The following is a 15,889-nucleotide window of genomic DNA, read 5'->3' on the forward strand; positions in this document are numbered from 1 at the left end:
AGGATTGCATATTCCATCTCTAATGTGGAATAGATTTGAAGGATTTGAGAGATTATAGAATAGATTTAAAAATAATCTTTAATTAGAGGAAAACAATTATTAGAAGAATGAATTGTGATATCTAATGAGATATTCAGGAAAACATACTGTCTTATAACATAATAAAGAGCTAATTAAAACAGGCTTCATAAAATCGACAAGAACGTGAAACGAATTTCTCAAACACGCACAAAAAAGAATGTCTCTTACGCATCTGACATCTGATTAAACATAGGGGGCGCTTTTGACTATCGATCTTGACACGATTCAGGCACAACAATCACGATTTTTCAGATATAAAAAGAGCACAAATTTCCCATTCAAATCACTCATTCGAGAGCTATCATCTGAGATTAAAAGATGCAGTGGCCTACTCGATTTTCGTTATTTTTCCTTGTTCTTTTCCTTCAGGGCTTTTCAGCCCTGGGGCAACAGTTCTGGTCTGACAGAGATTCGGCAATGGCTATGACAAACGGTTTTGTAGGATGTCTGAAGCAGAGCGGATATTTCTCTTCCGAACAGATGGACGATCTGGATCTCATCATAGACACTACTGCCATGCAATTGGACAAAATGGGTAATAGAGTGTCAGAACACAAACTTAAAGCATTGACGATGGGCATGGCTGGATCCATGGCTGAAACAGTAGTATCTTCGCCGTACGGAGTTTCCCCAGCCTTGATGAATAGCATCGACAGCTGTTTGACAGGATCAATGCTACAAGTTACAGGAAATATTGACCAAACATTCAGAACTGAACTACTACAAATTATTACCTTAATTGCCCAGGATGAAGGGAATTCGGCTTCTTCTTCTGCAAGCGCATCAGCAGGCGCATCAGCAACCAGTTACGGTGGATCTGCAGGAGTAGGAAACGTTGTAAGTGGTTACACATCAACGACAAGCACAAGTTCCGCAAGTAGTTCATCTCAAGCAAATGCAGCAGTTACAAGCACGGCAGCAAGAACCACAGGAAGTTATGGAGGAGCAGCTGGAGCAGGAGCAGCGGCTGGTGCCGGAGCTGGAGGAGCAGGCGGATATGGTGGTGGATATGGAGGCGGAGCTGGAGCCGGTGCAGGAGCAGGAACTGGTGCCGGAGTCGGTGGAGCAGGCGGATATGGACGAGGAGCTGGTTTAGGAGCTGGTGCAGGTGCAGGAGCAGGAGCTGCAGCAGCGGCTAGTGCTGGAGCTGGAGGAGCAGACGGATATGGCGGTGGCTATGGAGGCGGAGCTGGAGCCGGTGCAGGAGCAGGAGCAGGAGCTGGTGCAGGAACCGGTACCGCAGGTGGATATGGACGAGGAGCTGGCGCAGGTGCAGGAGCAGGCGCTGCAGCAGCGGCTGGTGCCGGAGCCGGTGGAGCAGGTGGATATGGACGAGGAGCTGGTGCAAGTGCAGGAGCAGGCGCTGCAGCAGCGGCTGGTGCTGGAGCTGGAGGAGCAGGCGGATATGGCGGTGGATACGGAGGCGGAGCTGGAGCCGGTGTAGGAGCAGGCGCTGCTGCAGGAGCCGGTGCCGGAGCAGGCGGATATGGACGAGGAGCTGGTCAAGGAGCTGGTGCAGGTGCAGGAGCAGGCGCTGGAGCAGCGGCTGGTGCTGGAGCTGGTGGAGCCGGCGGATATGGTGCAGGATACGGTGGAGGAGCAGGAGCAGGCGCTGCAGCAGCGGCTGGTGCTGGAGCTGGTGGAGCAGGCGGATTAGGTGGAGGATACGGAGGCGGAGCTGGAGCCGGAGCCGGTGGATACGGAAGAGGAGCTGGCGCAGGGGCAGGCGCTGCAGCAGCGGCGGGTGCTGGAACTGGTGGAGCAGGCGGATATGGTGGTGGATACGGAGGCGGAGCTGGAGCCGGTGCAGGAGCAGGAGCTGCTGCAGGAGCCGGAGGAGCAGGCGGATATGGTGGTGGATATGGAGGAGGAGCTGGAGCCGGTGCAGGAGCAGCAGCTGGTGCCGGTGCCGGTGGAGCAGGTGGATATGGACAAGGAGCTGGTGCCGGAGCCGGTGTAGCAGGTGGATATGGACGAGGAGCTGGGGCAGGTGCAGGAGCAGGCGCTGCAGCAGCGGCTGGTGCTGGAGCTGGAGGAGCAGGCGGATATGGTGGTGGATACGGAGGCAGAGCTGGAGCCGGAGCAGGAGCAGCAGCTGGTGCCGGTGCCGGTGGAGCAGGTGGATATGGACAAGGAGCTGGTGCCGGAGCCGGTGGATCAGGCGGATATGGACGAGGAGCTGGAGCCGATGCAGGAGCAGGCGCTGCTGCAGGAGGCGGTGCCGGAGCTGGTGGAGCAGGTGGATATGGACGAGGAGCTGGTGCAGGTGCAGGAGCAGGCGCTGCAGCAGCGGCTGGTGCTGGAGCTGGAGGATCAGGCGGATATGGTGGTGGATACGGAAGAGGAGCTGGAGCCGGTGCAGGAGCAGGCGCTGCTGCAGGAGCCGGAGCCGGTGCCGGAGCAGGTGGAGCAGGCGGATATGGACGAGGAGCTGGTGCAGGTGCAGGAGCAGGCGCTGCAGCAGCGGCTGGTGCTGGAGCTGGAGGAGCAGGCGGATATGGTGGTTTATATGGACGAGGAGCTGGAGCCGGTGCAGGAGCAGCGGCTGGTGCCGGAGCAGGTGGAGCAGGCGGATATGGACAAGGAGCTGGTGCAGGTGCAGGAGCAGGCGCTGCAGCAGCGGCTGGTGCTGGAGCTGGAGGAGCAGGCGGATATGGTGGTGGATACGGAGGCGGAGCTGGAGCCGGTGCAGGAGCAGCAGCTGGTGCCGGTGCCGGTGGAGCAGTTGGATATGGACAAGGAGCTGGTGCCGGAGCCGGTGGATCAGGTGGATACGGACAAGGAGCTGGTGCAGGAGCAGGAGCCGGTGCCGGAGCAGGTGGAGCAGGTGGATATGGACGAGGAGCTGGTGCAGGTGCAGGAGCAGGCGCTGCAGCAGCGGCTGGTGCTGGAGCTGGAGGAGCAGGCGGATATGGTGGTGGATACGGAGGCGGAGCTGGAGCCGGTGCAGGAGCAGCGGCTGGTGCCGGAGCTGGTGGAGCAGGTGGATATGGACGAGGAGCTGGTGCAGGTGCAGGAGCAGGCGCTGCAGCAGCGGCTGGTGCTGGAGCTGGAGGATCAGGCGGATATGGTGGTGGATACGGAAGAGGAGCTGGAGCCGGTGCAGGGGCAGGCGCTGCTGCAGGAGCCGGTGCCGGAGCAGGTGGAGCAGGCGGATATGGACAAGGAGCTGGTGCAGGTGCAGGAGCAGGCGCTGCAGCAGCGGCTGGTGCTGGAGCTGGAGGAGCAGGCGGATATGGTGGTTTATATGGACGAGGAGCTGGAGCCGGTGCAGGAGCAGCGGCTGGTGCCGGAGCTGGTGGAGCAGGTGGATATGGACGAGGAGCTGGTGCAGGTGCCGGAGCAGGCGCTGCAGCAGCGGCTGGTGCTGGAGCTGGAGGAGCTGGCGGATATGGTGCTTTATATGGACGAGGAGCTGGAGCCGGTGCAGGAGCAGGTGGAGCAGGCGGATATGGACAAGGAGCTGGTGCAGGTGCAGGAGCAGGCGCTGCAGCAGCGGCTGGTGCTGGAGCTGGAGGAGCAGGCGGATATGGTGGTGGATACGGAGGCGGAGCTGGTGCCGGTGCAGGAGCAGCAGCTGGTGCCGGTGCCAGTGGAGCAGTTGGATATGGACAAGGAGCTGGTGCCGGAGCCGGTGGATCAGGTGGATACGGACAAGGAGCTGGTGCAGGAGCAGGAGCCGGTGCCGGAGCAGGTGGAGCAGGCGGATATGGACAAGGAGCTGGTGCAGGTGCAGGAGCAGGCGCTGCAGCAGCGGCTGGTGCTGGAGCTGGAGCTGGAGGAGCAGGCGGATATGGTGGTGGATATGGGGGTGGAGCTGGAGCCGGTGCAGGAGCAGCGGCTGGTGCCGGTGCCGGTGCCGGTGGAGCAAGTGGATATGGACTAGGAGCTGGCGCAGGTGCAGGAGCAGGCGCTGCAGCAGCGGCTGGTGCAGGAGCTGGAGGTGCAGGCGGATATGGTGGTGGATACGGAGGCGGAGCCGGTGCAGGAACAGGAGCTGGTGCAGGAACCGGAGGCGCAGGTGGATATGGACGAGGAGCTGGTGCAGGTGCAGGAGCAGGCGCTGCAGCAGCGGCTGGTGCTGGAGCTGGAGGTGCAGGCGGATATGGAGCTGGTGGATATGGAGGAACTAGTCTTGGAATTGGCGCTGGTAAATATTTGTTTTTTCTTCTCTTTATTAATGTTCAGCTTAAAGGACATAAATGTAAATTGAAAATATTGAGCCTTTGCAGCGAAATTTCGAAAAGAGAAATAGGATAAATTAATTATGTTTTTTATTTTTTTATGTAAGAAATTTCAAGAACTAGCATTATTACTGATATTTTTATATAAACAGGGATTGAAGAAATATTAATGCATAAAATATATCGTAAATAAATAAATAATCCTTATCTAACAAATATATTGAAATTTAGTAATATTAAAGAATTACGTATAATAATATTATTCTGCAAAATTAAAAAATATAAAATGTTTATTCTGGAAAAGAAACTGGATTATATTCATAAAAACTGTGCTGATGTAAATTAAAATAATTGTCATAAAAAGTGTTGTGTTAAATGCAGTTCATAAAATCTTTTTGTTCGAAAAGTTTGGTATTTCTTTGGGATTGCCTATTGCCTATGGGATGATATCTTGAAATTACCTCCCAAAATTTAAAAATTCATTTTTCTATGTTTTGTGAGTTTTTAAACCAATGCTTTTAAAGATTATCTGCTGGTTTAATAAGATAATTAAAAGCTGGATGCAGACAGTTTCTTAGCACAGAATCAAGCTCAAGAAGAAGGAGCGACTCTTTTTTTAATAAATGCAAATCCAATATTAATTTCCACAATCTCGTACTGGATAAGTGATTTAATTTTACTTAGCTTGTAAAAGTAATTAAAAAATATTTTGGGGAATGTACACGATGAGTTCAATATGATTATAAATCATTGAATCTTCGTTGCTTGTGGAAATAGGATTTGCACTTACCGTTGTTGGTAATTACCGTACTAAATTGTTTGATATCAGAGCCACGTTATTTTGGTTAACTTTTCTTTATTGTGTAGATGGATCATTCTAATGGAGGTATTTCCTTAACATTAAAAGCGCTATTTAAAATTCATTTATCTTCTCAATTTCACAATATTATAACTTCACTTCTTTGTTTATACATATATATTCCATAGAATTCTTCTTTAGATTTGAACAATGAAGGAAAATCATGAAATTAAATGTTTGATAAAGCAAAGAAAACGGTTTGAATTTCAGGTAACAATAAAATCTATAATTAGAATTCAAGCGAAAAAATTTTTTAAAAAAATTGCTAAAATTTAGGAGGAATTCGCTCGATTATTGAATTGGTATAGTTAAAAACCAATCTTTGAAATTTTGAAGTGGTTTAAAATCTGTTTTTCCATTAATATTCTCGAATATTATCATGGATAAACGAAAAAATTCAGATTCAGTTTTAGTTAATAAATATTTTAATTAAAAAAAATCGATCCGATAAGCACATTGCCATCATCCAATTTAGGCATGTATCAAATTTGGTAAATGTAGCTCAAACCGTTTAGTCCGGTTTTTCAGCCATCAGTTTCAAGGACCGAGTTTGCAACAATTAAGATACGATATTTTTGTACGGCCTAACGTACATATTTAGCTATTTCACCAACAGTGAACATACGTATGTGAAAATATTTCCGATATATCACTGAATGCATTAAAGTAAAAATGCGAAGCAAATTTTAATGCCCACAAAAATTCAGCTTTAAATTTTTTTCTTAAACTAAAAAGTTCGAAATCTGTTTATTTTTGGACTTTAAATTTGCTGTTTTCGGATTTCACAAGTCACTAAATCACGAGTCCTTTTAAATCCAGCATCAGTGATGACTCTTTTGAATTGGCAAGCAGTCTTGTATGTTTTCCTCTTTCGGCTTGACTAGCAAGTGCTTGTTTTTCCATATTACATCGGTTTATTATCTTCTTACAAAGACAGCAATACATAAAAAATGAATTTTGGGAAGATTTGTAAACCCATTCAATAAATCAGGATTGATATTGTTATCCGTCCAATTCGTATTAAATACCGATTTTGAGTAGTTCATTGTTTTAAATTAATTCTCTTAAGGTATCCGAACACGTTGAAAAGATCGATTTTCGCTAGAAATGATATTTTTCAAAAATTCTTTTATTGGATAGATCAGTCTTTCAGTTATCCCAAACAGGTTTACTTTTGTCTCTACGTTAATTAGAAGTCAAGTTATTATTATTTTCGTAATGATCAGTAAACCGGAAGTGGACATTTAAGTAACCGGAAGTACCGATTTAAAGGGCCAAAAGCATGTTAAAAATTTCTATAAACACAAATTTAGTTTTAAATATGAAAATTTTTTGCACAGAAAAACAAAAAATGCCAATAAGAATTTGAACGGTGTTTTGTGGAAATTTGTACCTAAAGATGTCTTCGTTGAGCTCTGAATCCTCAGATTAGGAGTATTTATGTCTGTAATGCATTTGAACGAAGTTTTTATAGGATTACTGAATATCCTTAAGGTTGTTGCAGTGTATCCTACTGCAAAACCAGTTAGAGCATTTGCTGAGCTCGACAAAGAAAGAATAAATAAATCTAGGCGGCATTCACTGCTAAATGCAAAAATTGCCAGAAAAAAATTTAAATGATTAAAAAAGGAAAATTATTAAAAGATGAGGAGGAAGAAGGTATAACCTATAATTGTGGTGAATTTTAAGTATGTACGTCGATAATTAATAATTAAAACACATTACTATATATTTTAATTGTAATTTTCTCAAAACTTATTTTTACTCATTTGTTGCTCACTTCAAATCAAATAACTCAAAATATAATTATCATATTACTATGAAATTTGGTGGACTTTGTCTTTATACTACTTTCTAGGGAATGAACTAAAATAATTTAGATCGAGTGAATATGTTTTAATTTACAACCTATTGTTTGAGCAATAATGTCATAAATTTACTAAAAAATTCATGATAAATCTTCGATTGGTTGTAAATTTTTATTTATTATTATAACAATATGATTGTAGTTCATTCCCTAGAGACAACTGTGCAGTTTATTTTGGTATAAGTTTTGTTTGCGTGAGAGTAATAGCTTTTGGTATAGCCAGTTTGAAGTATTTTAAGAATTTGCTTAAATTTATGCTATTAAATGCCAATTTTCAAAAATTATTGATGCTTATTTCAAATATTAATACTCTTTTGCTAACCTTTAATAGTCTTAAACTCTTAAATATGGTTAAAGTATGTCAACACCATATTTTTCTAAAAAAGTGCTCCGAACGTGTTCGGATACCTTAATTAATAATTATAATTGCTATTTCACTTTCTTGTTTCAACTGTCTCCGTTAATTACATATCTTTCTCAGTTCTACATTTATCCTGCTAATTCATTCCCTATAAAGAGTAAATTGCATCTTCGCTGCTTTAAAAAATTGGAAATGTGACGAATCATAATTATTTAATTGATTACATACTTTTTTCGTATTGCAGGAGGAGCTGGCGGGTATGGTGCTGGTGCTGGTGCTGGTGCCGGAGCAGGATCAGGAAGTATTGGAGGATATGGTGGTGGCTATGGAGCAGGAATTGGAGCAGGAACAGGCAGCGCGGCAGGAGATGCGTTCGCACAGGCCTTTAGTCAGAATATGCTATCATCTGGTGTTATAACCTCTGAAACAATAACTACCTCTTCTGCCCAAGCCGCCGCTTCTACGATGGCGACAACTGCCGCGAGAGGCATGGGTTTGGATGACGCTACAGCTAATTACTTGTCGAACACATTGGCCAGTATGGCTGCTTCTATGGCACAAGCTTCGAGAAATCAGGCTGATTTTATTCAATCGATGTCTTACGCAATGGGCAAACTTTTATCTGATGCCGGTGCAATTACTGAAAGCTCCGCTTCGTCAGCAGCATCAAGTGCATCTTCCACCGTAACCGAAACTATTAGAACATATGGGCCCACTTCTATATTCAGTGGTCCTGCTGGTGACAGGGGATACGGTTCAGGAACAGGAGCCGGTGCAGGTGCAGGAGCAGGAACTCGTGGAGCAGGTGGATATGGACGAGGAGCAGGTGCAGGAACTGGAGGTTCTGGTGGATACGATGGAGGATATGGAGGCGGAGCTGGTGCAGGTGCAGGTGCAGGAGCAGGTGCTGGAGCTGGTGGAGCAGGTGGATATGGACGAGGAGCTGGTGCAGGTGCAGGAGCAGGCGCTGCAGCAGCGGCTGGTGCTGGAGCTGAAGGAGCAGGTGGATATCGTGGAGGATACGGAGGCGGAGCTGGAGCCGGTGCAGGAGCAGCGGCTGGAGCTGGTGCCGGTGCAGGTGGAGTAGGCGGATATGGACGAGGAGCTGGTGCAGGTGCAGGAGCAGGTGGAGCAGGCGGATATGGACGAGGAGCTGGTGCAGGTGCAGGAGCAGGCGTTGCTGCAGCGGCCGGTGCTGGATCTGGAGGAGCAGGCGGATATGGTGGAGGATACGGAGGTGGAGCAGGAGCAGGTGCAGGAGCAGGCGCTGCTGCAGGAGCAGGCGCTGCTGCAGGAGCAGGCGCTGCTGCAGGAGCCGGTACCGGAGCAGGTGGAGCAGGCGGATATGGACTAGGTGCAGGTGCAGGAGCAGGCGCTGCAGCAGCGGCTGGTGCTGGAGCTGGAGGAGCTGGCGGATATGGTGGAGGATATGGAGGTGGAGCTGGAGCAGGTGGAGCAAGCGGATACGGACGAGGAGCTGGTGCAGGTGCAGGAGCAGGCGCTGCAGCAGCGGCTGGTGCTGGAGCTGGAGGAGCAGGCGGATATGGTGGAGGATACGGAGGCGGAGCTGGAGCCGGAGCAGGCGCTGCTGCAGCGGCTGGTGCTGGAGCTGGAGGAGCAGGCGGATATGGTGGAGGATACGGAGGCGGAGCTGGAGCCGGTGCAGGAGCTGGTGCTGGTGCAGGAGCAGCAGCAGCGGCTGGTGCTGGAGCTGGAGGAGCAGGTGGATATGGTGGAGGATACGGAGGCGGATACGGAGGCGGAGCCGGTGCAAGAGCAGGCGCTGGTGCTGGAGCTGGAGGAGCAGGCGGATATGGACGTGGAGCTGGTGCAGGTGCAGGAGCAGGCGCTGCTGCAGCGGCTGGTGCTGGAGCTGGAGGAGCAGGCGGATATGGTAGATACGGCGGCGGACCTGGAGCAGGTGCAGGAGCAGGATCTGGTGCCGGAGTAGGTGGAGCAGGCGGATATGGACTAGAAGCTGGTGCAGGTGCAGGAGCAGGCGCTGCTGCAGCGGCTGGTGCTGGAGCTGGAGGAGCAGGCGGATATGGTGGAGGATACGGAGGCGGAGCTGGAGCCGGTGCAGGAGCAGGATCTGGTGCCGGAGCAGGTGGAGCAGGCGGATATGGACGAGGAGCTGGTGCAGGTGCAGGAGCTGGCGCTGCTGCAGCGGCCGCTGCTGGAGCTGGAGGAGCAGGCGGATATGGTGGAGGATACGGAGGTGGATCTGGAGCAGGAGCAGGCGCTGCTGCAGGAGCTGGTGCCGGAGCAGGTGGAGCAGGCGGATATGGACGAGGAGCTGGTGCAGGTGCGGGAGCAGGCGCTGCAGCAGCGGCTGGTGCTGGAGCTGGAGGAGCAGGCGGATATGGTGGAGGATACGGAGGCGGAGCTGGAGCCGGTGCAGGAGCTGGTGCCGGAGCAGGCGCTGTTGCAGCGGCTGGTGCTGGAGCTGAAGGAGCAGGTGGATATCGTGGAGGATACGGAGGCGGAGCTGGAGCCGGTGCAGGAGCAGCGGCTGGAGCTGGTGCCGGTGCAGGTGGAGTAGGCGGATATGGACGAGGAGCTGGTGCAGGTGCAGGAGCAGGTGGAGCAGGCGGATATGGACGAGGAGCTGGTGCAGGTGCAGGAGCAGGCGTTGCTGCAGCGGCCGGTGCTGGATCTGGAGAAGCAGGCGGATATGGTGGAGGATACGGAGGTGGAGCAGGAGCAGGTGCAGGAGCAGGCGCTGCTGCAGGAGCAGGCGCTGCTGCAGGAGCCGGTACCGGAGCAGGTGGAGCAGGCGGATATGGACTAGGTGCAGGTGCAGGAGCAGGCGCTGCAGCAGCGGCTGGTGCTGGAGCTGGAGGAGCTGGCGGATATGGTGGAGGATATGGAGGTGGAGCTGGAGCAGGTGGAGCAAGCGGATACGGACGAGGAGCTGGTGCAGGTGCAGGAGCAGGCGCTGCAGCAGCGGCTGGTGCTGGAGCTGGAGGAGCAGGCGGATATGGTGGAGGATACGGAGGCGGAGCTGGAGCCGGAGCAGGCGCTGCTGCAGCGGCTGGTGCTGGAGCTGGAGGAGCAGGCGGATATGGTGGAGGATACGGAGGCGGAGCTGGAGCCGGTGCAGGAGCTGGTGCTGGTGCAGGAGCAGCAGCAGCGGCTGGTGCTGGAGCTGGAGGAGCAGGTGGATATGGTGGAGGATACGGAGGCGGATACGGAGGCGGAGCCGGTGCAAGAGCAGGAGCTGGTGCTGGAGCTGGAGGAGCAGGCGGATATGGACGTGGAGCTGGTGCAGGTGCAGGAGCAGGCGCTGCTGCAGCGGCTGGTGCTGGAGCTGGAGGAGCAGGCGGATATGGTAGATACGGCGGCGGACCTGGAGCAGGTGCAGGAGCAGGATCTGGTGCCGGAGTAGGTGGAGCAGGCGGATATGGACTAGAAGCTGGTGCAGGTGCAGGAGCAGGCGCTGCTGCAGCGGCTGGTGCTGGAGCTGGAGGAGCAGGCGGATATGGTGGAGGATACGGAGGCGGAGCTGGAGCCGGTGCAGGAGCAGGATCTGGTGCCGGAGCAGGTGGAGCAGGCGGATATGGACGAGGAGCTGGTGCAGGTGCAGGAGCTGGCGCTGCTGCAGCGGCCGCTGCTGGAGCTGGAGGAGCAGGCGGATATGGTGGAGGATACGGAGGTGGAGCTGGAGCAGGAGCAGGCGCTGCTGCAGGAGCTGGTGCCGGAGCAGGTGGAGCAGGCGGATATGGACGAGGAGCTGGTGCAGGTGCGGGAGCAGGCGCTGCAGCAGCGGCTGGTGCTGGAGCTGGAGGAGCAGGCGGATATGGTGGAGGATACGGAGGCGGAGCTGGAGCCGGTGCAGGAGCTGGTGCCGGAGCAGGCGCTGTTGCAGCGGCTGGTGCTGGAGGAGCAGGCGGATATGGTGGAGGATACGGAGGCGGAGCTGGTGCAGGTGCAGGAGCAGGCGCTGCTGCAGCGGCCGCTGCTGGAGCTGGAGGAGCAGGCGGATATGGTGGAGGATACGGAGGTGGAGCTGGAGCAGGTGCAGGAGCAGGCGCTGCTGCAGGAGCTGGTGCCGGAGCTGGAGGAGCAGGCGGATATGGACGTGGAGCTGGTGCAGGTGCAGGAGCAGGCGCTGCTGCAGCGGCTGGTGCTGGAGCTGGAGGAGCAGGCGGATATGGCAGATACGGCGGCGGACCTGGAGCAGGTGCAGGAGCAGGATCTGGTGCCGGAGCAGGTGGAGCAGGCGGATATGGACGAGGAGCTGGTGCAGGTGCAGGAGCAGGCGCTGCTGCAGCGGCCGCTGCTGGAGCTGGAGGAGCAGGCGGATATGGTGGAGGATACGGAGGTGGAGCTGGAGCAGGTGCAGGAGCAGGCGCTGCTGCAGGATCTGGTGCCGGAGCAGGTGGAGCAGGTGGATATGGACGAGGAGCTGGTGCAGGTGCGGGAGCAGGCGCTGCAGCAGCGGCTGGTGCTGGAGCTGGAGGAGCAGGCGGATATGGTGGAGGATACGGAGGCGGAGCTGGGGCCGGTGCAGGAGCTGGTGCCGGAGCAGGCGCTGCTGCAGCGGCTGGTGCTGGAGCTGGAGGAGCAGGCGGATATGGTGGAGGATACGGAGGCGGAGCTTATGCAGGTGCAGGAGCAGGCGCTGCTGCAGCGGCCGCTGCTGGAGCTGGAGGAGCAGGCGGATATGGTGGAGGATACGGAGGCGGAGCTGGAGCAGGTGCAGGAGCAGGCGCTGCTGCAGGAGCTGGTGCCGGAGCAGGTGGAGCAGGCGGATATGGACGAGGAGCTGGTGCAGGTGCGGGAGCAGGCGCTGCAGCAGCGGCTGGTGCTGGAGCTGGAGGAGCAGGCGGATATGGTGTAGGACACAGAGGCGGAGCTGGCGCCGGTGCAGGAGCTGGTGCCGGAGCAGGCGCTGCTGCAGCGGCTGGTGCTGGAGCTGGAGGAGCAGGCGGATATGGTGGAGGATACGGAGGCGGAGCTGGAGCCGGTGCTGGTGCAGGAGCAGCAGCAGCGGCTGGTGCTGGAGCTGGAGGAGCAGGTGGATATGGTAGAGGATACGGAGGCGGAGCTGGAGCCGGTGCAGGAGCAGGAGCTGGTGCTGGAGCTGGAGGAGCAGGCGGATATGGACGTGGAGCTGGTGCAGGTGCAGGAGCAGGCGCTGCTGCAGCGGCTGGTGCTGGAGCTGGAGGAGCAGGCGGATATGGTGGATACGGAGGCGGAGCTGGAGCAGGTGCAGGAGCAGGATCTGGTGCCGGAGCAGGTGGAGCAGGCGGATATGGACGAGGAGCTGGTGCAGGTGCAGGAGCAGGCGCTGCTGCAGCGGCCGCTGCTGGAGCTGGAGGAGCAGGCGGATATGGTGGAGGATACGGAGGTGGAGCTGGAGCAGGAGCAGGAGCAGGAGCTGCTGCAGGAGCTGGTGCCGGAGCAGGTGGAGCAGGCGGATATGGTCGAGGAGCTGGTGCAGGTGCGGGAGCAGGCGCTGCAGCAGCGGCTGGTGCTGGAGCTGGAGGAGCAGGCGGATATGGTGGAGGATACGGAGGCGGAGCTGGAGCCGGTGCAGGAGCTGGTGCCGGAGCAGGCGCTGCTGCAGCGGCTGGTGCTGGAGCTGGAAGAGCAGGCGGATATGGTGGAGGATACGGAGGCGGAGCTGGAGCCGGTGCTGGTGCAGGAGCAGCAGCAGCGGCTGGTGCTGGAGCTGGAGGAGCAGGTGGATATGGTGGAGGATACGGAGGCGGAGCTGGAGCCGGTGCAGGAGCAGGAGCTGGTGCTGGAGCTGGAGGAGCAGGTGGATATGGACGTGGAGCTGGTGCAGGTGCAGGTGCAGGAGCAGGCTCTGCTGCAGCGGCTGGTGCTGGAGCTGGAGGAGCAGGCGGATATGGTGGATACGGAGGCGGAGCTGGAGCAGGTGCAGGAGCAGGATCTGGTGCCGGAGTAGGTGGAGCAGGCGGATATGGACGAGGAGCTGGTGCAGGTGCAGGAGCAGGCGCTGCTGCAGCGGCTGGTGCTGGAGCTGGAGGAGGAGGCGGATATGGTGGAGGATACGGAGGCGGAGCTGGTGTCGGAGCCGGTGGAGCAGGCGGATATGGACGAGGAGCTGGTCTAGGAGCAGGTGCAGGTGCAGGAGCAGGAGCAGGCGCTGCAGCAGTAGCTGGTACTGGTGGAGGATACGGAGGTGGAAGTAGAATTACATATGGTACAACAAGCAGTTCAGCAACGTCATCGAGCACAGCAACTTCGAGTGGATCCAGCATAGTTACATCTGGTGGATATGGATATGGAGCAAGTGCTGCCGCAGGAGCTGGAGCAGGGGCAGCTGCTGGAGCTGGTTCATATAGTGGTTCAATTAATCGCTTGTCTAGCGCTGAAGCCGTGAACAGAGTGTCTTCTAATGTTGGAGCTTTCGTTTCTGGAGGTGCATCCGCCCTTTCTGGCGTAATTTCAAACATTTTCTCTGGAGTGAGTGCATCGGCTGGCTCCTACGAAGAAGCAGTTATTCAATCTCTATTGGAAGTAGTTTCTGTTCTGCTGCATATATTAAGCAATTCTTCCATCGGCTATGTTGGGCCAGAAGGATTAGGAGACTCATTGGCAGTTGTTCAGCAAGCCGTAGGACCTGTAGTCGGTTAACTCAGATGATGATCTTGGGCAGTTTAAAACGTAATTTCTATCGAATATCTTGTGTATTTTTATTATTATTTCTAATAAATGGAAATAAATTTCGCATGTCTTGAAAATCTTGCTTCTGTTTTGATTCATTTAATTTTTAATGATGCTTATAAGAAGTTATATGGATTTATTTTATTGAAAAACTTCCTTTGAAAACTTTTATATTACATTTTTTTTCAATCGAAATTAACCTTTCTACAAAAATTATTTCCAAACTGTATACATTAATTAACATACCAAATAATTCTATGAAAATCTGACAAAAATATAAAAGTAGATGGAATTAATTATAGTAAGAGGAATTTCTCATGGAATTTTTTGCTGAAACGGCATGTGTAATTTTTGGTAATTGCGGGGATGGTAAAAGAACTGCTAAGTAATAGGTACAATCAATACAAACCATTTAATTAAGGAATTTTGTTAAAGCTTTACACTAAATAGGGCTAAAAATAGAATCAAAATCAATATTAAAACATTTCTGATGTTAGCGCACAAATTAGAGTACATTTGAAAATATCTCATGCATTTCATGTATTTTTTAGCATCAACTAACCGGCCGGCAACTAATATCTTTTAAATTTATAAAAGTAATTAAATACATAATTATTTACTAAATAAAAGGCTTCAATTTATTGTTTCATTCGAAGTAAAAATTATATAATTGTTTATTTATTTATTTTGAGAAAATTAATCTGCGCCTTTTTATAATTTGTAAGTATTGTGTTTTATTATCAAAATCCTCAAACATATAAGTGATACGTTCTGTGGAAATGCGCCTGAAAGGAGCAACTAGAATGCAGACAGTAAATTAGTTGTGTCAGGTCTTCCGCCAACCATGCTTTAAACATGTTCAGACGCACCTATTCCTTACCGGTATGGACTGAAAATGCTGTAAAGCACATTAAATTTTGCAAAAGTTTGGAATTATATACATGAATACAAAAATACCTACAAAAGTAAGCCGATTAGCGCAATATTACCTACAACAAAAACCCAATTAAAAAATACGTCATTTCGAAAACCCCAGTGTAATTCCAGAATTTGTAATTTGTTTGCATTTTTTTTTCTTTTAATTTTGCTTCATCTCAGAGAAATTGTTGTGATTCGTTGCAATTATTTGATGGATACGAAGAACAAGTCTGGCAAATCCGGAACAGCAAACCTACAGCCACCGTGGAAATTGACAATACTTGACAATTTCATTATTTTTTCATAGAGACTCTTTTACAATTGATTTATTAGATTCGATTCTTTAGACTGAAGCGGAACAGTTTGATAATGTTTTATACTTGATTCTTCTGCCTTCATTGCTTTCGTGGCATTCAAAACTTAAGAAATATGTGTTGTTCTGTGTTTTTATGATTGACGTCATCTTCAAATGGCGTAACTATTGTACGCGAATGCCGTGCAAGGAATTATCTGGTATAAAACCTTAATTAGAGAATAGGTGAGAATACTGTAGTGAGACTACTCTCGCAGGTATAAAATTGGATGAAAAGTAAGTTTTTTGACAGCAAAATCTTCCGAATCTATTGGGAAAATCATTTATCTTTGAATTTATTTTTGATTAAAAGAATTATTAAAATTTTACTTTTCGAAACGAAACTTTTTCTTAGCGAGAGCCTGTTATGCGAGAATTATTTATTTGCCAAATTTCGTTGTCCTAGGTCGAACAGCATTGCTTGCCCAGTAGAGCATTTCAAACGATTTCTCATCTTTACGGTTCAGACTGAAAACAATATCACGCTAAAGGAAACTGTCTTTACAGTTTTAAGGATCTTCACTGGTGATTTTCAAATTTCGCTCATCTTATATTTTGTTTGTGAGCCTATTAAAAGCAAAACTGCATAAAATGGATCCAAAGCAATGCCAAAAAAACTCCCATCCCT

At 51.2% G+C, this 15,889-nt stretch overlaps 1 protein-coding gene across 8 annotated transcripts in view; it reads left to right on the plus strand.

Annotated features, from left to right (window-relative positions):
* The first annotated feature begins 379 nt into the window (after nt 1-379).
* Nucleotides 380-15,889, plus strand: part of LOC129957626 (fibroin heavy chain-like) — a 77,580-nt gene continuing 62,070 nt past the window's right edge. For 2 of the 8 annotated variants that reach the window (XM_056070046.1, XM_056070053.1), the window contains exons 1-2: nt 380-4,231; nt 7,597-13,239. In XM_056070046.1, coding sequence (XP_055926021.1) covers nt 400-4,231; nt 7,597-13,239 — 9,475 coding nt within the window. In that variant the 5' untranslated portion in view covers nt 380-399. The remainder of the gene's footprint in view (nt 4,232-7,596; nt 13,240-15,889) is intronic. The other 6 variants (XM_056070052.1, XM_056070050.1, XM_056070054.1 and 3 more) reach the window with 6 other exon arrangements.

This window comes from Argiope bruennichi, chromosome 11 (genome assembly GCF_947563725.1).
Source record: "Argiope bruennichi chromosome 11, qqArgBrue1.1, whole genome shotgun sequence".
NCBI classification, from domain to species: domain Eukaryota; kingdom Metazoa; phylum Arthropoda; class Arachnida; order Araneae; family Araneidae; genus Argiope; species Argiope bruennichi.